Below are 27,897 nucleotides of genomic sequence, written 5' to 3'. Positions count from 1 at the left end.
AATTTGGCTTGTGACTACTGATGAAAGCAGTATGTGACTAATATTGTGTGGTGTCAAGCAAAAATGAATTTATTTATGTCTTCAAGTATGTACAGCTTTTTTTGAGAAGGTATCAATCTGACAAGGTCAGGAAAGTGCTGGGAAAACAGGTGATACAGCAGGCAAAAGCAATCATACATCTAGCTGTCATTGCAAGCATTAGATTTAAAGACAGAAGTTACAGTGGAAAGCACAAAGAAAACTACTGCATAGGAGATTAAAAAAAATATCTAGGTCATTATTAAAGATCTGCCTTATAGACAAATAATCAATTTTAAATTACTCTCTTAATGTGCAAAAGTGAAACAATTTTAAAGGGTCATGCCAATGATTTTACATTTAAGTTTATGATGTGTTATACTCAGTCTGCGTAATGTGTTTTGTGAATTTGAAAATAATTTTTTTTAAAGGTTGAAAGATAACAACCCTGATGAAGTAAAGATGCTAGTGTGTTGCATTATGGGAAATTTAGCGTCCTGTAATTCTGCAAATATAGAAGATATCTGTTTTGGTTCCCCAAAAGTGTTTATCGTGCCTTTACAGAACTGCTTGGCTTACCATACTGACTGTGTAGTTTTACACAGGGAAACAAGTGTTTTCTTAAGATCACTGTGCTATTTGCACTCAAAAATACACAAAACACCTGATGCAATCCCAAAACTCTTGTAAGGGAATAAATGGTTTATGCAAGAGATGTATTAAAGTATTGTTTTTGACTAAAATAGTGAAAGCACTATATTTTTTGGAAATCCTTGAATCATGTTAGCCTTAATACGTATAAGCATGAGCTAAAAGACATTGTGAGGCCAGCATCTAATAAATACGATTTTGAAAACCTATGCCTATTACGCAAACATCAAACAGTTGTGGCTTTTCGGTAATTCACATTCGTCATGTGCCCCCCTAACATTATCGCATCAACAGCATTTATCAAACGACAACCATCCACGCAGTAATCTCTTAAAAACCACAAGGCAACAATATGTAAAGCTACAGATTGCATTAGTAGAGGTATGGGATGATTATGATTTTGACTCGTGTGTTGAGCCCTTCAGCCCTCCTAATGTATGATTTAAATCGCTTTCTCTGAACAATATCCACTCTAAACGCAGAACACCACTCAGTGGGGATTCAGAGAACATCCGTGTGGTCATGCAGGCTGCTGTGCAGGTGCTAAAGCAATCCCACAAAAACATGACTTCAGTGAACAAGGAAACTTACACAAGTATATGCTAACCTAATTCAGCTTTGGATATTCATTTATTTTTTTACAATCTCTGATATTTAATGTACTGCAACACCGGATTGTAGTGTTTAGCTGTGTTTTGTTGCTAAATTAAACATGTTTTACTCCACATTCATTATTCAAATCACAAAATTTACCTGTGAAGGTGAAAGCATATATAGAATATCTAGAGTACGCTTTGAATCTAAATGCTTTTCTTCAAAAAACGGAAACTGCATTTCAAGGCACTCTCACAGGTGTTTTTTTTTCCACCTGAAGATAAAGTTCAAGTTCATTCAAATCTCTTAAGGATATTTCAAGCGCTTGTGCTGGAAGCATTTCATCGATGAAGAATGAAACCTATCCTTGGACTGAGAGAGCAGAGTAAAGCGACTGGTCCTAGCGACCAGGATGTCAAGTCTTCACAGTGATGGCATGACGGTGGCAAATAAGGTGTTGCATTAAGACACATAACTGCAGCACCGACCTACAGATTATCTAATGGTAACTGTACAAACACAGGAGCTATTTACAGACTGACGATAATTCATATATACACTCGGCAGCTTATATATATATATGAGTGAGATGAGCAACACAAACTGCTGTTTAACTGAAAACACAATATGAATGAGAAATAGAGTATGTACATTCAATGAGTGGCAATGTACATACAGAAAGAATGAAAACAAAATCTGCACTTTAATGCACGATTCAGCTAATTACAAGTGGACTGCACTCAAGGATTATGCATTGTAATACGGACATGAGGTATGTTGATGCAAAATGAAACAAATAACAAAAAGACTAAGGATGAGTATGTACATATGATTACATACGTGCTGGTTATATATATTTACACTATTATGCACATAAGATTGACTAGAACTATAATGAGATCTATTTTTGGTAACGGAGTTGGAAGACACAATGCTACATAGATTAGAGAGTCCTCGCTTTTGGGTCAGTTGGCTGATATGATGGTGCTGGAATGGAGCTGTGGGTATCCTGAGCTGAGGCCACAGCAGGAAAGGCAAAGACTCCTGAAGGAAGGGGAAAGAAAAACCCAGGCCACTGGCTAATAGAGAGAGGTGAGGGCAAGGCCCTGAATGGAGCAGGAGAGTGATGCTGATAAGAGGGATGCGCCCCTGCCGGCGGCGTGGCGATCATTGTTGACCCAGGGCCGTCAGGCCAGGACAGTGGCAGACTACAGGCCTCTGGTCCTGGAGCTGTCCATGGCAATAACTAAAGGGTTACATAGTTAAAAGTAAATAGTAAACATGGCACTTTTGCATATTAAAACAATATTAGCTATGCTAACATTGTTTACAGACATGCAGAATACAGTAGCATGGCAATAACCTCTAGTAATCTTAACGAATGCCCCAGCATACATTAGGAAATGAAATACAATAATCAAGTCAGAGTGCAAGTCATGATAAAATGAAAGCGTATTACTGTATTCTGTAATGAACTCTTCTAATTAATGAGTCCCTACAAAATGAAGGCATTTTGAAGATATAGCCATTAGCGTAGTTTTATACACTTCAGGCCTCATGATCTAAACACTGTATATTTGCAATATCTCTTTCATAGAATAGATAATAACCATAGCACTCACATCTGAAGCCCTAGCAAGGTGTTCACTTGTTTGAAGTGGATCCTGATCCCAAAGCTGGGGTCGAGTGATACTCAGAGAGTTAGTGCGAGGCCGGTGGGTGACAATCAGAACCTCCTGGGCCCAGTCATCCATTAGTCGTTGTAAGTCTTCAGGCAGGTTGCTATCGTGGGCACTCGTGGATGTGCTACTGTATGTGCCTGTTTTGTTGTTACTGTTATTGGCTTGAGCTTGGGCCAATCCTATCACCGGCTGATGTGGAGGAGGTGTGACACCCCCAGGCAGCTGCTGTGACTGATTGGAAGCCCCTGCTGAAGCTCCAGACCCTAAAAAAGACACGCACACATACAAAAACCTGGTTTAATACCCTGATTACAACATGAAACAACGTGACTTATAGAAAAACAAATTCTTAATGAGAGTGTAATTTTACATACTGCTACCACGCTCTTTACCAAGACAAAGTCGCTTCAGAGTCGCCCCTACAGAACAAAAAAAGATTAATCCAAATCGCTGCTTTCATCAGCAGGTTATAATGGTCAATAACGGGGAGCGGTGCAAAACAAAGCTACCGAGCGCTGCAAAACTAGGGAATAAAATCATACTAACAAATGGATAAACAAGGCAATCATTTCCCTTAAATGAGACAATCCGTATAGTTAGCAAATCATGCAGATGACCCATGTTTAAAGCATTACAAAGTGCAGGATATCAGAGTGACACAGATAACAAACAGGTAATACAGGGTTAGAAAGAAGCATGACGAGAAAATCTATTGTAGTTTGGGATGCATGAGACATGCAAGAGTCTATTTCCTAGGAATGCAAAGTTGATAAGTGTTTATTGCACACAGACGAAGAGCAGAAAAATTAGTGAGACACATGAAACGTGAGATAAAACTCAATATTGATAAAAATAAGTTGAATAATAAATAAATAAAAACAGTTTTTAAACATGACTGATAGCTATTGGGTAAAATTCTCAGCTTCTCTTTCAGGAAATTTGTGTAAACTGCTGAATAAAATAAAATCATCTCTGAAATAAAATAATACAATAAAATACCAACTAATAACAACGAGGCAGAGAAAAAAATAGCACATAAAAAACCCTGTGAACTAAAAGTAGTTTTACTGAAAATATGGAAACCAAAAAATATGAAGCTATGCGGGAAGAGAAGAGATACAAACAGATAGATAAAGACACAGGCCCACTGAGAAATCTAGCTCGTGGCTTGCTACTCGATTTATAGGTCACTCTCTCAGATGGTTGAGGGTAATTAGACCAGCCTGTAGAAGAGCATAATCAGGGGAAAAAGACAACAGGGTAAGAAGAATAAGCACTTTATTGCCAATATTATTAAACAAAGCAACAACACAAATGGTTTTTTTATTAATACTCTTTTATTAATACTGTTGAATCAGGGTGTGTGGTACCTTGCCCCGGTGGCACTTGTGTACCAGTTCCATCTCCGTGTAGTCCAGCGTAAATATTATCAGAAGATAAAGAGCCTTTAAGGGAGCAGGGCTGCTGAGTCTGCACAGGCTCCGAAGTTGAGCTGGGAAGGTGGCTGGTGCATGACCGGGCCCTGCTGTGAGTGGGGAAAGACCCTTTAGCTGGAGACCCATTTAAACTAACTGTGTTGTCACCCGTACCTGCAGCAGCACCTAAAGACACACAAATGCAAGAGGATAGCATCAATAAATAGTCTTTCAGTACATATTCTTAACTTTTAGTACTGGGATTTCTGCAAAGCCACTCACTGGATCTGCTAGAGTCACCAGTTTTGGTTGTGACATTTCTAAACTGTTGAACCAGAGGGCTGAGAAGTTTGCCTGGCTTCAGCCTGTGCTTGCTGGACCTCTTTCTACGGCTGCCATGTGGTGCAGCAACTCCCAGGCCAGGAGGAGGAACTTTACCAAGTCTTCGATACAGGAGCTCCACTTCCCCTCGCTGATGGGCCTGCAGCTCAGAGATTTCCTTCAGATGTCTGAGGAAACCCAGGAGGGAAAAATAATAATGACTTAGAAGCTAAATGACAAAATATCTTCATATACAAACACGCTGCATGACAGAAAGCAAACCACGAGCGATGCTTACTTCTCCCTGAGTCTCTGTAGTTCTCTCTTTATGTCTGAGTCCTCCATCTCGGAGTCATTATCGCTGCTGCCATAGGCAGAGCCGTGCACCCCTCCATGCCTGCTCGGTGAGTCAGAGCTCTGCACGCTGCTGCTGCGACCAGAACGACGGAGAAAGGCCACTGCCCTTTTCATGAGGTCACTTCCTCTGCGCTCGGAGCGGGAGTGTTGCGACGGAGTGGCAGGAGTCAGCTTTGCAGGGCTGCTCTCCGCCCCTGAATCTGAGGAGAGGAAGCGAGCGTGCACCGTGACATCAACAGGGACGGATGTCATTGCACGAGGCAAAGAGCCCCGCTTGGCGTTAGAAGGAGGCGTGTCCAGATAGAAATCTGGCGGGGCAGAGTAACGGCTACAACGTGTCCTCTGTGTGATGTCATCTTCAGTGCTCACCACAGAGAAACGGCCAATTGTGGTGGAGGTAGCCATGGCATCAAGCTGACCATGGTCCCTAATGTATCCCACAGGGTGCGCCGGTGAGGCAACGCTGCTCCAGCTCCTTTGCTTCACATCTCGTCTGTTGGCCACTTCAGGGGGAACAGGAGTGATCTGCCAAAAGCACAGAAGAATTCATATGAAATCATGAATGTTGTGAAAGAAGAAAATGGTGCTGAACTTTTTAAAAGAAGAAAAAAAAACAGCTCTACCTTCACTTTAAATGTGTGAACATGCTCTCATTCATACCTTAAATCGACCTCTTGCTCCAGAGCATGAAGCAGAGTGAGGAACGTGTCTTCTCGACAGGGACGCTGGAAGGAAAATATCCACAATACTAAAACTGTAGCACTGCAGGAATTAACTCACATCTCATTTAACTTAGGAGATAATGATGCTGATTATGTTGTGATGCTTTACGTACCACACACAGCTGAATCACTCAGTGCGCTCAAACTGTCCATTCTCTCTGGAATTTGAGGCTTATAGAGGGCAGAGCATACAAACTATTACTTGTTGTCCTTTAAAATACTTGATGAAGAACAGCTAAATAATATTTGTCATTCTCTCTTAGATCAGTTTAGCTGTGCTCCTTTTCTTAAACTCCATTAAAACACTAAAATAAATTAAACAGCTAAATTAATATTGTTTGGATACAGTATAACACAGTACAAAACATACTTACCAGCTGTTCTCCTCCCCTGTAGCGTCCCTCCCCTATTGGCCCTGGGGTGCTGTTCCCTGAGCCTCCTGTGGCGCTGTCTGGACCAGGAGGAGACTGGATGTACTCTGTGCCAGACCCTGGTGTCTCTGCAGCGCTGCCTGATGGATACATGGGAGCATATTCCTGGTAGAGCAAATTCCGTAATTTCTCATCCAGGGTTTTAATGGTGCTGTCCACAAACCCGCTACGACCCAGTCTTCCTTCACCATCAGACTCACTGGGGCCTGCACCATGCTGGGAAGGTGCTGGACTCTGTGGTAGTGAAGACACTTTGGTCCCTCCAACAGTGGCAAAAGGCTGATGCAGCACCACAGGCTGCTGTGGTCGCTCGCTCCGTGCTGAGGGGGCGTAGGAGACAGACGGTGCCTCTTTGACCGATCCTGGCTCCTGGAGCGGAAGAGTAAGCGGAGATCCAACCTGTGAAGTGCTCACATCGAGAGAGAGGGGCATGACCAGAGGGCAGCAGGGCACGTCGTCAGCAATAGAAACCGGGCATGTCATATCAGGGAACTTCTGAGATGCATGGATTGGTGAGATGGAGCCGAGAGGGGATCCCTGTGAATCTTCCACAGGGAAAGCAGCATGCGGGGATGATGTTTGCGCTCTGGCTGTCTGGGCTTGCATGCTGTGTTGCACTGAACTGCCTGCTGGCTCCACTGATGGCACTGACTGGAGAGTCGGGGGTGCAGACACAGGAGGTGACAGGGTGGCCAAGAGGAGCGGGTCTGTGTTGGACATTATTGGAGGACTGCAGAATCCGTACACGTCATAAGAAAAGCCTCCGCTTCCCCCAGACATTGTGGAAGATGAACCCTCTTCTGCAAAAGGTTTAAAAAAAAAAAAAAGAAGGTAGAATCAAATTACACAGAATTATGATTTTTTTTTTTTTTTAAGTCTATTTATTTTGAAATCAGTTTTTGCCCATCTGAGCTAAAGGACGCCTGTCATTGTACGGCCACAAGGTGGTGTTCTTGCTCCTTCAAGCTGCTGGATATTATTGGAAAATTGGCAGTCACCTCTGGAGGGCTTTGCAGTGGTGCTGTCAGCAGGGTGGGTAGCAGCTGAGCTCCCAGGTGACTGCGTAGTTGTCCCGTCAGAGGGGGTCTCCTGACTGGATGTGGGTATCTCCTCTACAGGGCAGATTATGAACCATCTCTTTCCTGTATGAAGAACTGGGATGGATTTTTTTTTTTTAAAGTTATAGTGACGAGGAAAAAGGATTTACCAGACATGCATATGGGTATATGTTTTTCTAAGAAAAGTGTTTTACCATTTTGCTGATAGACTGGTTGAGATCCTCCAGGCTGCTGACTCTACAAAGAAATGTACAAATGAAAGCTAAGTCAGTATGCTAATTGCTTTGCTATTCTATTTGTCTGAATCCGTGTTTATGAGTATGTCACTGCTAATATCTAAACCTACAGTATTTTCAAGCATGCAGTGTATTTGTGTATATAACCCTTTCTTACCTCTCCTACCAGCACTTCAAATGGCTGGACTTGTAAAGGACTGCAACTCAAAGCTGTGTCCCTTTCACCCTCCATGTCTTCATTCAGCATGTCTTCAGCTTTATCCACAATATCCTTCAGCTGGTCAATAAAGATCTCCTTCTCTAACATCAAGATGAAGCCGTTCTCTACCTGTAGATATGCAGTTGTTAAGATGTTAAACAATAATGCAAGAATGTAAGAAATGATTAAGCACAAAGTCTAGTACAAGTCTGGATTAACCATGTAAGTAGCAATTTCCTCGGGAGCATCTCCATCCAGATCAAATTTAAATGTCACCATTTTGTGGTTGTGAGTCTCCAGCTGGCATTCGACCATTTTATCACCAGTGTTGCAAACCTGTGGGAGCAGTGCTTACACTTTACAATCAGAAAAATAAAAGATTTCAAGAAACTGTACATGCTGACGCCACAAATGTCACCATGACTCACATTGAGCATGCTCAGTTTCGGTTTGCTGGTCTTTTCCTGCCTGGAACGTGTGCGGGCAGACTTGCGGTGATGCTTCCTCGGTTTCCCATCTCCCTTTCCCACACTAGCAAAGCTTTCATAGCCATCACTTGTTTCCTTACCAGATGGCATATCAGACTTGAGACTAAAACGAAAAAGAATATTTCGAGACAGTTTAGCAATTCATGGCCAAGTGGCACATTTTCCTCACACAAAATTATAAAAATTACAGAATCTGAAAAGATGGGAAAATAGATTAAAAAAACTAGACACACACCTGTCAAATTCATAACTGGGTAAAGATATTGGTTTTTCCCGAAGCACCTCCTGAAAATAGGAAAATGGGAATGTTAGAGGACCTCGATGAAGGTTTTATTTTACCTATAATGGATCACTGGAGGACTAAGCATTACTGTGGTTATTGTATATATACATAGATATATAAAATGTAATATGGTTAATATGTGTTGTTACTTCTCAGTATGTTAAACTATGATTCAGAAGCTGGTGTCATGATGGGACAGATGTATAAATTAATGTGAATGTAATTTGAAATTAATCCTGCAGTTTGAACGTTCTTTCTGAACAGCAGATACTTTAATACAGTCATGTGGAAAAAGAAAGTTTTTACAGAGCTATAGTAAATTCAATGAGCCATCATTTGTGTAACGTTTAGTAGTAATAATGGGAAGTAATTGGTTTCTGTATCACTTGCTGAGATTTGCTGGCATTCATTTATGCACAGCTCTTTTCAGGTCCTGCCACAGCATTTCAGTCAGGTTGAGGTCTGCACTTTGGACCACTGACACACCTTGTCTCTTTCCCCTTTCAGCCATTCTGTTGTAGAATTGCTGCTGCACTTGAGATCAATTTCAGCTAAGCTTGAGCTGTCAGGCATATGGCCTCAAATGTGACTCTAGATTACTCTTGTATACAGTGGAGTTCATGGTCAACTCAATGAATGCTCTGGTTTTGTAGCTGCAAAACAAGCACAAATCATCACCCTCCTCCACCATGCTTGACAGCTGCTATGAATTGCACTGATATGCTGTGTTTGGATTGCTGTGTATTATAATCTAAGCAAACCTAAGCTGTGGAGTCATGTTCTTTCAGACCATGTACTTTCATGAACTTTAACACCTAACATGGTTAATAAGGCCTCTGGAGTCTGAGAAGTGGCTTTTTTTCACAGTTTCTTGGAGCATTGCACGGTCTGATCTTGGGCTGAATTTTCAGAGACGTTAAAAACTGGGAAGACTGTGGCGTTGAGTTACCCCCACACCTAACTGCCTAAACCTCTGCCTTTACAGAGGTGATCACATGTCCCGATTATCAGTTAAGCTTTTTTAGAAGCACCTGGCTGGTGTACTTAGTTTTTCATAGATCTCCAAAGAGTTCTGTGAAGAACATGACTTTATTTGCAGAGACGATATTAATCAAGCACAGGTAAATCTTATAGAATTTACATAAGTGTATAAACTGGTATTACTCTCAAATATTTACAGACTTTGGCTTCATCACTACCTCTGCACAGGGATCTTGTTGAGGGGTGCTGGATGCAGATGCCATGTCTGCAGTTTGCTGAGTTGCAGGCAGGCTGGAACACTCGGGTACTGAGACTGTTGTCTGGGTGCCAGGAGGCTGCAGAACTGGAGCTGGGACTGAAGTTGTGACAGAAGCTGGAGCAGGAACAGGAGCTGCAGACTGAACTGATGCTGGCAGGGTGACGGTGTTTGGGCCCGAAACCAAGCCTGGGACTGAAATTTGGGGTTTGGCTGAAAGTATGTCTGAGCTCAAAGAGGAGATTTCTGTTTGCTCCAAAATGGGACCTGATGCTGATACTAGTGCTTGAGCTGGGGTTGAGACTGCAGCTTGAACTGCTGTTGGAACTTGCATTGGGATTGAAGTGGGGGATTTAAGAAGGGTTGTGGTTTGAGGCATAGCTGCGGCCTGAGCTGATACTGGGACTTGAAGTTGGTTTTGTGGTCCCACCACAGCCGGACTTTGTGCTGGAGGTTGAGTATCAACTTTAGCTGGGATTGGGATTGATGCTGGGGCTGGGACTGGGGCTGAAATTGTAGAAGCTACTGCTAAATCAAGGCCAGCTCCACTAGTTTCTGAATCTGTTACCCTTCCCCAGAGAGAAGTCTGAACAGTAGGCAAAACTGAGTGAACCGCACCCAAATGCTGAAAGTCTCCCAGAATGCCATGTGGAGTGAGTGACTGTATCTGAAAAAAAACAAGCACATTTAAAGAATTGTTCATCAGTTAGTTCAAGTACCGTGTGTCTTTGAGTCTCCAAACCCATGCCCAGCAAGCATCACACCCATTCCACCTTAGTATTACAGATTTCCTATGATCCAACCAACCATTACAGTGAGAACTGAGTGAAATATTCACCTGGACAGGCTGCTCAGCCAGACCGTGCTCAGGATTGGGGGCAGGGTATGGGGTGGGTTGTACCTGAGAGAGAGGTAAGGGATGGGTGGAATGGAAACTTAGGTTTGGTTGAGATGTGGAGGGGCTGCCCTGCTGCTGTGGCACTGCTGAGGACACGGACATGGCAAAAAACGGGAGGGGGAACGCCACACTGGGTACATGCTGAGGTGTGGACAGAGGAGTCTGAGGACTACCAAGAGTAGACAGAGATGGCATGGCAGAAAGAGGAATCAGAGGCAGAGAGGGACGGTGGGGTGAATGTGAGTAATACGTGCTAGACATAGTGGATTCACTGCTGCTGTAGACAGATGGCAGAGTAGCTGGGGAGACGGGGGGAGGCTTGTGGCCCCCTGTTTGAATAACTGCATATGGTGAGGAAAACTGGGAAAGAAAAAGGGAAAATGATATAAAATGAACAAAGACAACCAATAGAAATAACATTCACACAGGCCCCTTATTTACTACTCAACCCTGCCACCTATTATAACATTTTATAGGAAGATTTGTTGTTGTCTTCTCTATGCTAACACAACACACCTGCATGCTGATCTGCAGGGGTAGAAGTGGGGAAGGAGCACTGGAGACTAAGTGTGGGAAACTGGTAGAGGTGTCAGGAGGACTCAGGTGGGAAGCAGGCTGCTCTGCAGATAACAGCTAAGGAAGGAAATGACACGTTTGGGGTTTTGTTGTTTTTACTTACTTACTTTTTTTTAACAGTATGAATCTAAAACTGGGAATTCAAACTAATAATTAAACGGTTTAACAGCTTCACTTTGTTACAAGTGAGCTGCAGGGCAGGCAGACTGTGATTCAGTTATTCTGCATGCTGCTCTACCTTGGGCAGGATAGCAGCTGGTTGGAGATGGCACTACAGTGAGGAGAGATAAATGTGAAGGAGACACAAACCACATGAACAGCTATTCACATCACACACATATACACAGATATGCAGTACAGTGCACATTGGCTCTTATAGGGAAAATCAGATACACTTTTTACCCACCTCACACACAGCACTAGACCTACTTGACTTAAAATGGCCAGCACCACCAAATCAAATGGCAGATTAACTTCCATTATTTTTTATATTACATGTCACATGACGAGGCCCTGAGAGTGAAGCATGCTAGGACAGGCAGCTGGGTGGGCTCCAGTGAGCGACTTTCAAACTGTCGCTTCATAATTCAGATTTTTGGGTCTCACTACAGATGTTGCCAGGGTCTTTTAGAGTCGGATGTATGCAGTACCTGCTCCTGGTTGGGCTGGGCAGTGATCTGTGTCTGTAGAGTTGGGCCTGCAGCTGGAAAGCACTGTCTGCTCTGGTTAGCGGCAGCGGCTGGCGTAGCTGGAGCAGAAACTGTCTGTCAGAAACACATAATGGGAGATCTCCTTTAGGGATATTAGAACTGTATAATATGTGTTTATATTTAATACAAAAAATGTGGCTCGCAGTTTAGTTTGTCAAAGCGTTTGTGGTCACTAGCAAGAAAATGGAGAGGGGTGTTTTTTAGCAGGTGGAATTGTTCATCAAGGGCAGTTAAAATGGAAACGGGAAGCGGCAGCATTTATCTATCATTGCCCATCCATCATGTTAAGAGAAGCGCTTTGAACAAATAATTTAGCACTTAATGTTGATTAAGCAGGAGCAAAAACTGGCTGCTAACATACTGGCCAGGGGAGAGAGGCAACTTGCAGGATCAGGAAAGATACAGCAGGCTGCTATGGCATTTCAGGCTACGCAAAGTCTTCTTCTCTAACCCACCAGAGAATCGGCTCTGTCTTTGCTGTGATGTGGTGATAACTGCAGGTTCCTAACCACATTCGGAGAACAGTAGAACGGAGCATCCAGGCTCTGGCTCTTGTCTTTATGCTCACTTACTGAAGAACAACAAACCCCAGCCTCCCCATGGTTGTGCAGTGGATGGTTAACACCTCTATCAGAGAGGGTGGGGGAGCTGGTCCTGCGACTGACAATGTGATGGAGACAGTAGTTGAGGAGCGTGAGATCTCCACCTTCATACAAACTCCGTGGGAACACAGTTTGTGAAGGTGGAGAAAGATGTGAAGGAGAAGCCGCCACAATGGGCTGACCATTTGATGATGGGGTAGTGGGCAGAGAAGGAGGAGACCTTGACTGATGAAGAGATGTGGGCGAACTTGGCTTGGAGGCTGGAGCAAACGGGGTGGATGTGGTGACAGTGCGTTTGTGTGTGTGTCCCAGTGATCCACCTCCTTTTGTCCTGTCCTTGCGGAGGAGAGACATGCAAGCTTTGCAGTGATGGTGAGGCCCTGGGCTGCGTGGGACACTTGGAGGCAGCTCTGCAGGAGGTTGTAAATTAAGGGGAAGGTGAGGTGAATCGAAATGACTTGCTGAGTCATGATGAGAGTGTTGATGGGGGAGCAAGAAAGGAGATAATAATGACGGCTTCTGGGCAAAGTTAGCATATAGGCAGTTTGTATCGTGCACTCGACTCTCTGTGCTATTTGCCGAAGACACTTCCTGTAACGGACACAAGCAGGGGAGTGGATTTGTTGTCTTAGTTAGCGATTGCGTCCTACACTGTACCATCTCAACCATGGAGGCGCTGCCACGCCTAAGACACATAGTACTTTCAGTGATGAGCAGGTTCTCATGGCATACAAAGGGATCACTGTAGTGACGCTGATGAGGTATCATTCCGAAAAAGAAAATAACATTTTAGTTATTTCAGAAAATGGCTTGAAAAATATAATTAAGGATATCAGAAGGAGAAATTACTTTATTACTTCATTTACTCACTGTTTGACACTGATAAGGCCCCTGGTGCAGTTGTGCTGCAGATTGTTGAAAGGTCCCAGGGTGCAGTTGGCCTGCGGTTTGCTGGTAAGCTCCTTGGTGTAACTGTGCAGATCCATGTGCGTAGCTGTCATGTGCGGCCTGTGCAGTGGACTGCTGGTAGGGCCCCTGGTGCAGCTGAGGGTCAGTCTGTGCAGGAGGACTGTAGATAATCTGAGTTGTGGTAACAGGCTCTTGAAGCGATTGGTAGGGGCCATTCTGCTGATTGTTTAGCTCATCTAATTGCATGGTGGAGCTCACTCCACTGTCAGCTGTAATAAGAGAGCATGTAAAAGATTATGATTCACCACGATGCTTTAAGCAGGAAGGACAGACACTCAAAAAGAGAGATGGGGTGTGGGAGACAGTGGAGTAGAATCTTAATAAAATTCAAATGCTAGATGATGTCACGTAATTTGGCATCACTCAGACACTGCAGCAGCCATATGTCTGATTCTCACTTAGGTTCGCTGAGCCTATTTTTAGCAACAGTCTGTCGTGTGTTTTAACCAGTGTTTGATTTTGTTGACCAATAATTTTTATTGTAGTTTTAGTCAATGACAGAAACAAGATGATAACAAATGCACGAGAAGAAAAACTATCATGACATGCGCCGCTACTTTTGTCAGCACATTTCATATGAGCGAGATGAAGATGTTCTGGAGAGACGAGATCCGATCAGCGCTAATTAAGTTGTGTAGAAAGGCAGGATCCAATCAGAAGTAATCTCCTTGTGCTGTAAGGTTATATACGCACATTTGATCTGAAAAACACGCAGGGAGGCTCAGCTAGCTCCCGTGCTTTTTCAGTATAACACAACAAAATATCACTTAGGAGGAAGAGAAAAGCAGGCATATGGACACATTTCTTATTTGATGTCATGGAAAATAAAATGCTTTGTAAACCATGTGGAGCAACTCTCACTGGTAAAAACACGACAAACTTTTACAATTTATATTTTAGTGAACTGAATAACTTATCATTTAATTAGCGATAATCTTGCAATACTGAATCAACTAAAACTGGCTCTTAAAATCAACACTGGTTTTAACTTTAGGTTTTGTGTTAATGGGCACATTCACATAATATTCTAATTTCAGTTTCTTACATGTGGTAGATGTGGCAGCAGGAAGGGTGCAGATCAGAGTCTGCTGCTCTGACTCTTGGTCTTCATAATCTGTAGTGGCTAATGTAGCTCCCTGTGGCATCCCTGTACTGGGAACCTGCAGGAGGTTCTGCTGAGTTTTCTTCACAGGTGTCTCGCTGTTTCCATTTGGTGAGACAGTCCGCTCCCTCCTCCATTTGATTAGAGCTACACGATCTCTGATGGACTTCCCAACGATCTTCACATCACAATCTAGGAAGAAACCTGAATCCACCTACGGGGGCACAGGCAAGATACTCACTGCAGCTCAGAACTACCCATCCTGCATTAACAGAAGTTTGCATGAAGAGCAAAAGATCAACTGATCAGTTGCCCTAGTTTAGGTCAAACTCACTTTTTACATCGAGGGCATGTAAAGACGTTTAACTAATCAATTAATAATTACTGTTATGTAATATGAATGGGCACATGGAGCTCTTTACCAACAGGAAAAACTCTAAAATTGATTAAAATACAATTGAAAATCTGAAATTTACGCCCTCCTTTTTCCAAAGCTCTCGAGTGGGCCCAACTGGAGTCTTTGCTGAGCTGATTCTTTCCCCCATGCCTTATGTTTGGCACCCCTGCTCTAGTTTTATGTAGACATAGTCCTGTGGTATCTGAAGCACTTTGCAGTACTGCAAACCAGTAACAAATTCCTTACATCGACCTACATCAGAAGATGTGTTCCAATGTAATGACTTCCATAACATTATTAGACACTTTGTATATCATTATGCTAATAGCCCAACAACTGAATAGAAACAGCAACCCCCCCCCCCCCAGTCAAACACAAAACTACTTTTGTTATGGTTAGAGTTTAAATTCATTTCCTCTCTATCAATCCATTAACCTAATCCCACTGGCTGGGCTGTAGGAAGAAGCCAGAGTACCCAGACACAGGGAGAACATACAAATTCTAGACAGAAAGGCTCCGGCCAGATGATGGATTCAAACCCAGGTCTTTCTTTGTTGCGAGGCAACATTTTAACAGACACCAATAAGAAACACGGACTGGCTCTCGCTATGAAGCAGTGCTGTTTGAAAACATACCATTTCTTGGGCAACAACTTCTGGGACCTCATGCACCAAGTCAAAGGTAAACTCAATGGCACCAGTGTCTTTGTATTTCCCCTTCAGTTTTTTAGGCTCTTCGACCCACAGCTTTAGAGCAATGGATGTTTTTTTCCCATCATCTTCTTCATTGAGCTCCACCCTCACACCCGTGTCCTCTGCAAAGAAGGCGTGATTCAGGAGGTCCTTGATGGAGTACCTGCAAGAAATACACGCACACTACAGACCTGCACTACATGTCACTGGCACAGTAAAACACAGAGGAGCACAAACTATGTCAGAGTCAAATAGTGGTACTGACGTCACTTTGCAGGAGGAGAAACAAAACAACGCAGTGTCAATTGGGTCAATCTCTACCCACATGGACAATGCGTCATAAGCCAGAGATAGAGGTTCTGGTCCAATTACCTTTCTTCCCATCTGTGACAGATGCACTCCCCGATTATTTCCTTAACTTCTGGGTCGCGGACTTTGCTGTAGCTGGCAGGTTTCACCCCCTGAAAAATATAATCCATGTCTTAGCTTACCAAATGACATTTTTTTTTTTTACACAGGAGGACTTGGAGAACAATCAAATAACAGAAGAAACTTCTGTCTGCATCTTATAAAACCATTAAATACAGAGTCTGTAAAATACATTATCTTCTGGACATATGAGCCCTGGGAATAAAGGTTTTCAAAAGAAATAGGAAAATTTTCATCTGCCAAATTAAAAGTCTCAGCATTAGATACATTAGGTAGATACTTTTGTCTATTATTACAGTAATTTAACTAAATTAGTCTGAGGTTTCCCAACCCCCCAGGGTCCTGTGCTCCTTGTGCTGCAGAACCAGCTAGAATCTTTATTTTTTTCTTCCAAGTTTGACCTGGAACACCACAAAAAATACAACAGTGCATCCATGCAGGCAAAAAAACTCCAACAAAATAAGCAAACCTAGATGTAAATTTGACTGTCTTTTGATCACTGCAAGTGTGCAGTACAAATCTGATATTGTGGCAGGCTTATAATGAACCCTTCATTCTAAATAAGAACAAAAAAATTGACATATAGCTTGGCCATTGTTGTAATCATAGACTGAAAGTTATTATAGCAGTGGAACGTGAACTCACGCTGGTCACTTTGCGGTAGATCTGAGCAGCATTTTGACATTCAGAGTAGGGATATTCAGATGTTGCCATCTCCAGCATACACATCCCAAAGGCGTAGACATCCACAGCCTCGTCATAGTGCTCCTCATACATCTCTGGAGCCATGAACTCTGGAGTGCCTGGAAAATTAATGCAAGAGAAGATGATAAACTACAAACTTTCTGATGGTTTAATTGAACTCCAGTGGCATCAACAGCAGAAACTGATCAGGCCTGGTAAATAGTGAAGAATTTTCTAAACATGACAGTAAAATATAGCAACTTTAAGGTGGTCAAAAAGCCAATAATAACCCCAAACAGAAGGCCACAATCTCTGTAACTCGCCACCAAGTAGGGTTAATGTTTTTTGGCCAATGGTCCAAAACACTCATTGTGTCACAGCTGGTTGGATCCAGTGACACATAGATCTTGAGATTTTAATGTGATTCTATACTTCATAGGAATGTTTGCTTTGTGAAATAAAAAACAGAACAGGTACAAAATCCCATACTTAGAAGGAACAAGTTCCCTTATTTTGGTTATGCAGTACACAGATTTACTGTTTTCGTTTACTCCCGCCGTGATCGTCAGTGTCATTTTTGGTACTGAGCACTACCTGCAGCAACAAATAACCCGCTGACACATTTTAGTGTGGGATTGGTGAGTGCAGTGAAATATTTTGCCAAAGATAAAAACAGAGCCAAGAATTCAAAGCAAAACTAGAGCGAATGTTTGACTTTGATGCATCAGGTAAAATAATCTCGACCCCTAACAGTGCCTGCACTGCGTTTACAGTTTCTTTCTGCACTGTGAAAATTCCCAAATCATTAAAACTGCATTTTTTCCAACTGCATGGTAACTAACCAATAACACTTTTAGCAAAAGAGGCTCTCTTTAGAGTCGCCAGGCCCAGGTCTCCGATTTTGACAGAGCCCGTAGGACCAGTGATGAAGATGTTGTCACACTTAAGGTCTCTGTGGATGATCGGAGGAGTTCTAGTGTGGAGGAAGTGGAGGCCTTTGAGAATTTGTCTGCACCAGCTTCTAAGAACTTTAGGCTTCATGACCTTAAAGCGCTTCAGATACCTGTTGGAAGATAAACAAATGTATATATTATTGTGGTGATAGAGAATTTCCAGTTGACAACAAGTAAAAACTGGCTTTTCAAACATGCTGAATGATAGTTGCTGAAATCACATTTAGAGATCTATCCCCAAGTAACCTCTGCATTTTTAAAATATACCCAGTTAGCTGTTTCTCTCTTGCTAATTGTTATTGCCTTCTCTAATGACTGTTCTTTTCTCAAACCAATTTCCTAATTGTGACTGCCTCAAAATCATTTTCTATTGTGTCCTACCCTCTATTTGGTATTCATTTATTTTGTTAATTACACTTTACGAAGAAAATCCACCCCCTTATTCACATAAATATATCTTTCAGCTTTTGGTTGGATTTCAGCCGTTGATTAGAATGACTAAAATTATGCCATTCAACAGCTTTGGAGAGCAAATTAAAATATAGCAAAAAAGACAAACAAAGGTTATGACAGGAAATATTTTTCTTTTGCCGCTCACGTTTTTAGTGTCCCTGAGGTCATCAGCTCTGTCACCAGAACAATACACTTTTTCCCTTTGACGGGTGATTCCCAGAAGTCATAAAATCGCACAATGTTGGGATGCTGGAGAGCCTTTAGCATTTCTGCTTCCTCTTTGAATCTCTGTCTCTCTGCTTTGGACAGTTTCCGTTCCTGAAAAATGAGGAAAGAAAATGTTTGGGGTTTTTTTTTTAACTATTATTTATACATCTATTTCTACACAGTATAAAGAAACAGTAGTAGTCTCTCTGTCTCTCTTTCTTTCTTTCTCTCTCTCTGTCTTTCTCTCCCCACCTCATTTCTTTATATTTTGCTTCCAATGAGCCAGACTTTCTTCTAACTTTTTAAAGTGGTCTCAAATAATAGTTCTCCAGGTTTCCTAAGGGATTTTCAGCCCAGTCCTTTTTTAAGAGGATTGTTTGCTTGTTTGTTTGTTAAGCCATGTAACACTGACCTATGAATCATTTAATCATAAAAAAGGCAACTCAGGGGACTAACTAGTAATGGGTCTACACATAAAAGACGACTTAGAAAAGAACCAATTTTGACTCGTGTCTTTAGGCACTTTAGCAGCCTGGGACAAAAATACCTATTTTGTGCCCATTTCTTTCATCAAATCTACAAAATAAATAACTAAAAAGACTGCCAAAGATAACACAGTTTGACAGACATAAAATGGTATCTTTTCTATTAGGTGAAAACTTTGCGTATCTCAGCATGTTGTGCAGTGTGTCCTTTACTTCACTTCACTGACAAGTGGAGGATAAAAGAAGAAGTTACAGGTCTCAAAACCTATCTACAACAGATGAATAGTGTCTGAAAGTCCTGTCTTTAAGAAATGGGAAAAATGGCAGCAAAGACCTGACAGGGGACCTGAGAGATGCATCTTCATTTGATCCATGTACTGTTCACAGATTCCTGAGAAAAAATGGCCTCAGTGGAAGGCCAGGAAATGGAAGGGAAACAGGGAGAAAAGGCTGAAGTATGCCAAATTACACAAGAACTGATGAATGATGATGAGAAAGGAGAGGTACAGCAGTGAGTACAGCCATCTGTGAAACACAGTGGAGGCTCTGTCATGGTTTGGGGCTGCAGCCAGTGGGGTTGATGGAATTTCCGTACCATCAGATTTTCTCCACCATGCAATATCACCTGGAATGCATCTCATTAGAAACAGCTTTATTTTCAACATGACAACTATTTCTTTGAAAGCAAACGCATATATAGATAAACACACGATGGAACACTATCTATAAGTCATGGATTGGCCTCCCCAGGGCAGTGTTGGGTGTAATGCGTTACTAAGTAACGCGTTACTGTAATTAAATTACTTTCCCACTGAAAAAGTAGAGTAACTAATTACTGTTCATTTTTAGGTATTTTAATTACAGTTACTTACAATGTACTTGCGTTACATTGTAAAATAATTAAACTCGCTGAATATCATTATTTAATTTCAATAATTTATCTTCTAAACGTAGAAGTAAACTCTGCCGCTTTAACATCGCTGTAGTGCAGCTGCACGTCATTTCGCGCCAGTTTGCTGCATGGTCGTATTCTAAAGTGGAAGATGTCGGACTCGGCTGAAGCGAGTGGCTAATGTTTTATGAAATGGACATACTCTTCACTTTTCTGAAACAAGCAGACAAGAATATTACAGTAATCTGTAAGTTATGTGCTGGGGAGAAAAAGCTATCGGCTGCTGTTAATAACACGAGTAATCTACTGACGCGCCTGACACGAGAGCATAGACGAACACTCCTGAGTGATTCTTGTTCATCATCCATGGATAACACCGCGGCAACTCCTGCTAAGCAGGCAAAACTTGATTTTACTTCAGCAGCACAGAAAGCGTCTGAAGGTGACCTTAAAAAAATGATTGCAGGCTACATTGTGGAAGACATGCTACCGCTGCACAGTGTAGAGTCTCCGTCTTTTAAAAAAATTATTTATTATTTAAAGAGTTTAGTTTCTATTGTTTGTCACTCAAGGTTTATAAGGATTTTAAGAAGTATTTAGTTAAATTACTTATTTGGCAATTAAGTTACTTTTCTGACACAGTAATTAGATAAGTATTTTAAATACAATATTGACTAAGTAATTAGTAATTAATTACTTTTTTAAAGTAACTTACCCAACACTGCCCCAGAGCCTGGACCTCAACATTATTGAAGCAGTGCGGGATCATGTTGACAGAGAACAGAACAAAAGGCAGAAACATCCAAAGAAGAGCTCTGAATGTCCTTCAAGAAGCCTGGAGAACTATACCTGAAGACTGCTTAAAGAAAATACAAGAACGCCTGCCTAAGAGAGTTCGGACGGTGCTGCAGAATAAAGGTGATCATACCAAACACTGACTTTCAAGCTCATTAGAAATGTACAGCCTCTGTTTTTGCCTTCCATAATGTATTTCCACTTCTGTTTGCAAATGTTTCAATAAGTCGCTGCACCTGTTTCTCATTTAGAACAGATATGCATTCTTCTCAGTTAGAGATGGTAATGGAACAAATATGATTCCTTTGAATATTCCCATTGCTTTATGATGAGACTCTGTTGCCTGTGGCTCGTGTTTATAGTGAAAGCAGCTTTGGCATTTTGAGTGGGTATACGTGGGGGTCTGAACCAATTACTCCCTTTATCACCACTGTGTAGAAAACACACAGCACTACAGCATTAGTGAAATCACATTTTCAAAAGACAGATGAGTAGAAGTCTTGTTTAATCTGTTGCTGTGATACAGAGACAGACACATCTGTCATGGCAGATAAACTTGAGCTTTAATCACATTTTTAATCATAAATGTCAAACATGCCTCTGGTAAATAATGCAACACAAAAAAACCCATTAAGACTTTATAACAGTGAGCTAAGATTTCTTTTTTTTTTTTCCTTTCAATCACAAAGCCCCAAAGCATAATGAAAATCTTTGATTTAGGAATTAAATTGTACAAATTTTGAATTTTACGTCTTTACTTATACAAGCCTGAGTGGGTTTGTGTATAATGGATCAATATTTTGGCCCCTGTCTTCCCTGAACTGTTGTATAAATAGTAAAACAGCTGACAGCAAACACCCTCCACATTTCAGTTTCTCTCTTGTCAGCACAGCACATGCAAATCAAAGGCTATGACAACGCCAAAAACTGCATGACCTCCAGGGTTTCTTTAGAGCCGTCTCCATAGACACGTTTCAGCAGAAACCATTCGGGTGCATTTGATGTTTCAAAGGCCAGGGGGTGCACAATAACCTGATGTACATCTCATGCTATTGATTATTGACAAATACCTGAGAATCAGATTTCCTGCAAAGCTCATAGTGATCTATACCGTGCTCGGTCTGAGGTGTCTTATATTACATGCAGCACTGTGAAGGATACAGATCCGGCTTTCTTTCATAACTCTGATTCTTATCGAGTACAAATATATTACAGTTTGCCTCATTTCCATATCTTCATTGTCCTTTTTAAAAAGCAATTTTTTTTACAAATTATTACAAGACACTTTGAGAGATAAGATCTCAGCAGGGTGTGGCACCAGGATTGTCTTAACTGAGACATAATTGTGCACAATGAAAAACTAAATAATAAATGATATTAAAAATAAAATATAATGTTGTGGACACAAGTCTGGAAATAATATAAACATACAGAAGTCTTGGTTTACTGTGTATCAAATACTTTGTATACTATCAGCTGTCCTTAGATGAACCCAGCCTTTCCCGTTTCTACTCTCATGGTGCAGAGGGCTGCATCAGCAAGACTCACTCTCCAGACACATCTGTGTGGTAACAGCAGAAGGGTATAAATCGCTGTTTGATATTCATTACTAAGCCATCAGACAAAATGTACAACTGTGAGACACACGCTTCAGTGTGGTAAAGTGCTTTGGCATTTTACTAAATTGTGTTAGGCAATTTGCTAATTTCGGGTAAACAACTCGGTCAGCAAATGTTTGATCGTAATTTTGCAGACAAGTAAGTAGCGAAACTGGCAGCCTGGTTTTCTCAACACCAGGAAAAAAGCTCCACTTCAAATACGATTCATTTCTAATTCATTTCTGATTTCTATGAGCATCGATGTTTTCTGCTGTCTCATTCTTAGTTCTACCTCCGTACGCACACAGTGTACAAACCACACAGGGCATTTGAGTTACAGCAGCTTTTTTTGTGAGTGAGCTACACAGACAGAGACACTCCGAAGGGCAAGGCCTCATCTCGAGGGACAGAATGGTTGAATCATCACTAGATCTCCCCTAAGAACCTGCTCAGACACCACGCAGATGCAAACACACACGCATAATGCACAAATACACTTACTGTAGAGCTCATCATACGTGACACACATTCAAAAAGCACACTCTGCTGTGAAATCCAGTTAATTATGTGTTTAAGTGCTTACAAAAATGCCCAGTGGTTGGATTCTCTTTTAACAAACAATGAACACTGAAGATATGGATAGGTGTACTGATGAGGATCAGAAAACCAAATGCGTTTCCTCCAGTATGAGGAATAAAGTTCATCTTGAACAGTAGTGACGCATTGGGGTACGGCCTGGGACAATCGCCATTCTCACTCTTCAAATGAGATGAAGACACGCTGAATAAAATGGTGGGCTACATCAGAACTTCATTTTCATCTACTGAATGCAAATAGAAGTACAATGTAACTACCACTTAATTCTATAAACCTTACAGAGCTAGGCTGTAATTTTTTCATTAGGGAGAAATTCAGTGAATTGTTGGGCCAGACTTGCTGAGATGTCTTCCTACACTTTCTGCAAGAGTATGAGGTGAAATGTTTTTCGTCTTATATGAAATAATTGTAATTACGATCATTTAAAGTACACAAAAGGTTTCTAAGATTATGATGAGATGGTGACTCATCATTTTGTGCACTGACCCCAACGAAATGTCTAAGTCCGCATGTAACGTGAAAGCCGATTCAGTGACTAAGCATACACCAAGAAGTAGTAGCTATTTAAGTTTAATGAAAAAGATCTGCTGGGAAAAACAAAGACACAATTTCATAATACTTAATTTTTAAAAATGTAACCTTATGCCTGCCCATAAATATGCAGACTGAAAAAGCTTAGCACAATTTGAGCCCTTAAAGGGCAGCCACTGTCTACAGGTCTGTCTGCAGACTAATCTGTATATCACATGGGCAGCATCTAAACTAATCATTAGATTACCACATACACAGATTAGTGATACAGCAAGCTGTCACTCATATGAAACACTGCCTTTACCCCTTGCTAAAATATATCCTTTAAGCAAATCTGACTAATTAAAGTGCCATTTCAGTTCATCTGCTGACATGGCTGAGTAGGTACAGATGAAATTCAATTCACTTAAGAGTCAATAATGTGCACAGGGGACAAGGAGGATACAGATTTCCTTCAAATGACATCTTTGTAATCTGAATCGGAAATGTGCTGTCACTTCAACTCGGTTTGGAAATAGCAACATCTAGGCTAAGAATTATAAAAATAAAAGCTTGTACACTGATTGCCGCATTGTAAAAAAGTGAAAAACGTGAAGTTTTTTTTTAATACATATATATGTGTGTGTGTGTGTGTTCACACATAAATCCTGTCATATGTATTGTAAATGCTTGTAACTTCAGCTTGGTTAATCAATCCCAGCTATATACAGAACCATGGCTGTGACCTGGCTGAGCTAATGAGGGAAAGAACCAAAGGCAACAATGTAACACAGCATCCACTGACCCTGCCTGAGAGTTTGGTACATGACTGGCATGTATATGGGTATTTATGTGTAATATAAAGATCTTTATAATTGTCTTGCTTTTTATTTTTAACCCTCAAATGAGTGAATGAAAAACAATAAATGATGCAGTAGAACTCTTATAGTCAGCTATGTGTGTTGGCTGATTGATGTTGGACCTCAGTGATTAGCGAACCCACCTGAAGCTCACACCAGGCCACTTCGACCCAGGTGTCGGTGTCGAGACCTTTATAGACAGTTTTGAAAGACCCCCTCCCCAGCTCGATGTCAAACTTGAGGAAGCGCCCTCCAGGCGAGGTGGCTACGGCCTTCATTCCGGGCTCCTCTTCGTTTTCGTCACTTCCTGCTTTACCTGTGACATCGGAGGGCACGACCTCTGCCTTGGGTTCGCTTTCGGTCCTGCCTCCCTTCTCGTCGTCCGCGTTCACGCTCTCTGTGGCCCTGTCTTTCAGGCCCACCTGGCACTCCGTGCTCGAGGTCTCCTGTAGGCGGGTCGCGTGCAGAACCCGCGCCCGACTCCGGTCAACGATGGTTCGCAGGTCGATGTTGAGTGCCGGGCTGCTGTTGACGAACTCCGGTGTGTCCACCGGCGGCTCTTCGGAGTCTGACATCCACTGACTCCGCCGAATAAACCTGTGGCGGACCGGCACCTGGTAGTCTGTGGAGGGGTATGAGCTGGGGTCACTTGCTCCACGCAGGGCTGTGTTTTGTATGTTGACATTGTGGTCTGTACCATTCTCATACACAGGCCTGCAAGCATTTGCATTAATGTCCGAGTCCAGATTAGGTGCTGAGGAAAACGTGGATCCCAGTGGCGGATCTTTGCTTGAATCCACCGAATCCATCCCGGTTACGCTGTCAAACACTCACCGGCGACATTGTTTCTGGAGGATGATGAGCCGCTCTCTCGTAACGGTGGAAGAGTTCGCTGCTTACCTGCAACACTCCAACACGGTGACGCAGTTCGCCAGTTCAGGGTGTATGGCCTTGGGTTTTTTGTTTGTTCGGGACACAAAACATCCCCCAAAAAATGTCCAGCCGGGAGGATGCGTGCATTGCTCCTTGCCACCTCACGCCCTGTGGTCCACCTTGCTGCAGTACAGCACAGAGCAAGGCGACCTAAGCCTGATGTCGCTGTCAGTTTAACCTATTAGCTCACGAAATCCGTTTCGACCACATTGCATAAGACCCAGCGCCTACTATAAAACTGTGATTTGTTCCGCAGACAAATAGCTGCTCTATAGGCCTACAGTGGACAGGCCGGGATGTTTAGACCGTGGCACGCACCGGCTCCTCCAAAGACACATCACGGGACAAGCAAGTGCGCGGCAGTCATCGAGAGGGACTCCGGTGGATGCAAATATACAGCAGGTGTTCCGGGTGAAAATGTGAATCAGCTCCGAGAAGTGTGACCTCAGCATAATTTCATCTATCCTCACACTCCGCACATACTTTTTCCTCTCCTGCGTCGTCCTGAAGCCGAGTGCAGGATGGACACGAGCGCTTATCAGATTATGCTCACTGCGGCACAGCTTGCCCCACGTCGTCGGAGCACACAGCTCTCAGCGCATCTGTCGTTCCAGCTGATAATACTGTTTTCTTCTTCAATTTCATCTCTTTCAGGTTTGGGGAAACTAGAACATTTCACGGCACAACCCACGCCCCTAGCAACAACACGTATCCAATAACTTGGCACGCTTTTAGGCGGCACCTTCACCCTCCCCGGACACAGGCTGTGTGGTCCACACTGCTGTCCGCCCTCATCGTGACGCGCTAAGCCTCCAATGGGAAGATGACTGAAAGCCTACCAACCAAGAGGCACGCTGTGGGTTACCGGATAACACGCACCGGACCCTGTTTTAACAGCAGACTCATCCGGATGGGTGACGTGCAGAGAGACCGACACATGAGAACATCTGGTGTATTTCTCGAAGAGCTATCATAGGTTTCAGTCCCCTTAGACGTTTTATTTGTGCTTACAGGATTTATCAACCACCTGATTTAGGGTTAAACGGGGTCTTTGTATCCATGTTGTGAAACAAAAATAAAAACAATTATAAAAATTAGGTTGAACTTAAGCCAGAAAGGTAGCATATATTAATACATATTTAACACATTTTCATATCATCTCTGTGACATAACTCTTATTATTTTCATGACATTAATAAACTACTAAGACCTGATGACAGTCTACATCACATGCCTTTAAAGTATTTAAACACATTTTATGGTGATATCTGAAGGATGTACAAAATCTGTTATTATCTTTATTTGAAAAAAAATAATATAATAATATATTTAGAATTTTAATTAGGGCATTTGGTATCATCAAAATTAATAAAAAATATATATATATATATATATATATATATATATATATATATATATATATATATATATATATATATATATATATATTGTCAGCACCTGGGGTACCAGAAGCTCAAAACAAGAGTCAGTATTGGATTAGCCGTTTGGCATTGGCAGGAAGACTTGACAAGTTTATCAAGGGCCCAGCCCACACACTTAACTGCTGCTCAACCCACAAATGCCTTTTCCTTACAAATGTGGCACCATTTAAAGGGAAATAAATAGGCTTTCCAACACTATAACAAATAAATAATTGACCAAAGTAGAGCAATAAGGTGGAAGCTCAGAGGAGGACATAACCAGTTTTTGAGACACCTGATCTGGGGCAAAATGATGACCCCCAATATCAGTTATGGTAACCAAGTATTGTGTAAGGCAGGGCTCTGAAGACGTGGAGCTCTGAGGTTTGGTTTCTCAACTGCTATCTTTTCCCCCTCATTTGTTTCTGTGATGGACTAATCTTGAAGAATCTGTCTTGATTTATTGATTTGGCTATAACTAGGAACCACTAAATTTGGATCTTATGTTATCTGAGTCATGCTGTGAACACATACGCTGAAGAATGTTTGCAGTTTTAAGGCCATCTTCAGATATGAACCACCTCCCTTTGGCTTGTGACATTTTTCTATTCTAAAATTTCTGTGTCATCTAAGTTGAATTGATAAAGACAGGAAAGGTACGGTTTAATGCACTTTCATAATAAATATTATTAACTACATAACAGAGTAAAAGAAGAAACCAAACCCTAACCTGATGCATGTGCTTCTGTTTGTATGTGAATACAACTCATCTCTGTCATCTCCTGACAGCTCTAGGTCTGACTCCTCCTCCACCATTGTGAGGAAAACCCTTTCTGCCTCAGTCTGCCCTCTGCTTCCTGAAATTTGAACACAAAATGTGAGGTCCCTACAAAGGACACTGAATAAAAGTTTTGTTTTAGAAGAGGTAAAAATCGATATAAATCTCTTAAATGCTAAAGCTAGGACTCTCGAATAAAGAAAACAATTTGATTTTAAGCAACAGAATCAAAATATTTGCAATTAATTATCACTTCCTTTTGGCCATAAAATGTGGAAGCTACAATTCCCGTCATTTAGATAGTCCATGTGCTCTGTTAGCCCAACTCCCAAAAATCTAGCACACAGTATAGTATCAGGGTTTCTTTCTTTTCTATTTTAAAGACTATACTGTGAAGGCATTTTAAAGTTCTCCACACCTGTCAACAGGAAAGTTGAGTTTAACTTTTTCTTTTTTATATAGAGTCGACTTTGTGAGACAAAGATCACCAGGGTGACGCTGGGAACAATGGGAATCAGTTGGTGGGTGGTAACAGGGGCTGTAAAGGCCCATAGATACAAATATTAAATAGTCCTGCCATCCTCACTGTGCCTTATGTAGCACTCACCCATCACCCAAAGTATGCTAGACATTTCAGCTGAAAGACCGGACTTGCTTTTTCTTA

General features: G+C 41.9%; 1 protein-coding gene across 3 annotated transcripts; it reads right to left on the bottom strand.

Moving 5' to 3' along the window:
* Positions 1-1,942: 1,942 nt before the first annotated feature.
* On the bottom strand, positions 1,943-25,693 carry wnk2 (WNK lysine deficient protein kinase 2). Of its 3 annotated transcripts, XM_039612844.1 has the most exons (27): positions 24,245-25,693; positions 18,303-18,475; positions 17,594-17,814; positions 16,713-16,870; positions 16,011-16,099; positions 15,582-15,801; positions 14,493-14,763; positions 13,349-13,656; positions 11,817-11,930; positions 10,531-10,950; positions 9,655-10,359; positions 8,408-8,457; positions 8,113-8,275; positions 7,904-8,020; positions 7,643-7,813; positions 7,444-7,486; positions 7,190-7,345; positions 6,135-6,991; positions 5,874-5,931; positions 5,699-5,763; positions 4,980-5,563; positions 4,643-4,869; positions 4,316-4,546; positions 4,070-4,168; positions 3,320-3,364; positions 2,886-3,208; positions 1,943-2,509 (listed from the first exon to the last, which is right to left on the bottom strand). In XM_039612844.1, exons 1-27 carry the CDS (start codon positions 24,908-24,910, stop codon positions 2,207-2,209), a joined length of 6,837 nt encoding a protein of 2,278 aa, XP_039468778.1. In that variant the 5' UTR covers positions 24,911-25,693; the 3' UTR covers positions 1,943-2,206. The 3 variants fall into 3 exon arrangements, with proteins under 3 accessions (XP_039468778.1, XP_039468779.1, XP_039468780.1); XM_039612845.1 differs by lacking the exon at positions 4,070-4,168; XM_039612846.1 differs by lacking the exon at positions 10,531-10,950.
* Positions 25,694-27,897: the final 2,204 nt, after the last annotated feature.

The sequence above is a fragment of the Oreochromis aureus genome, linkage group 5 (assembly GCF_013358895.1).
Source record: "Oreochromis aureus strain Israel breed Guangdong linkage group 5, ZZ_aureus, whole genome shotgun sequence".
Taxonomy (NCBI): Eukaryota; Metazoa; Chordata; class Actinopteri; order Cichliformes; family Cichlidae; genus Oreochromis; species Oreochromis aureus.
The sequence above is the reverse complement of the archived record's forward strand: the minus strand, read 5'-3'. Positions and strand labels throughout refer to the sequence as shown.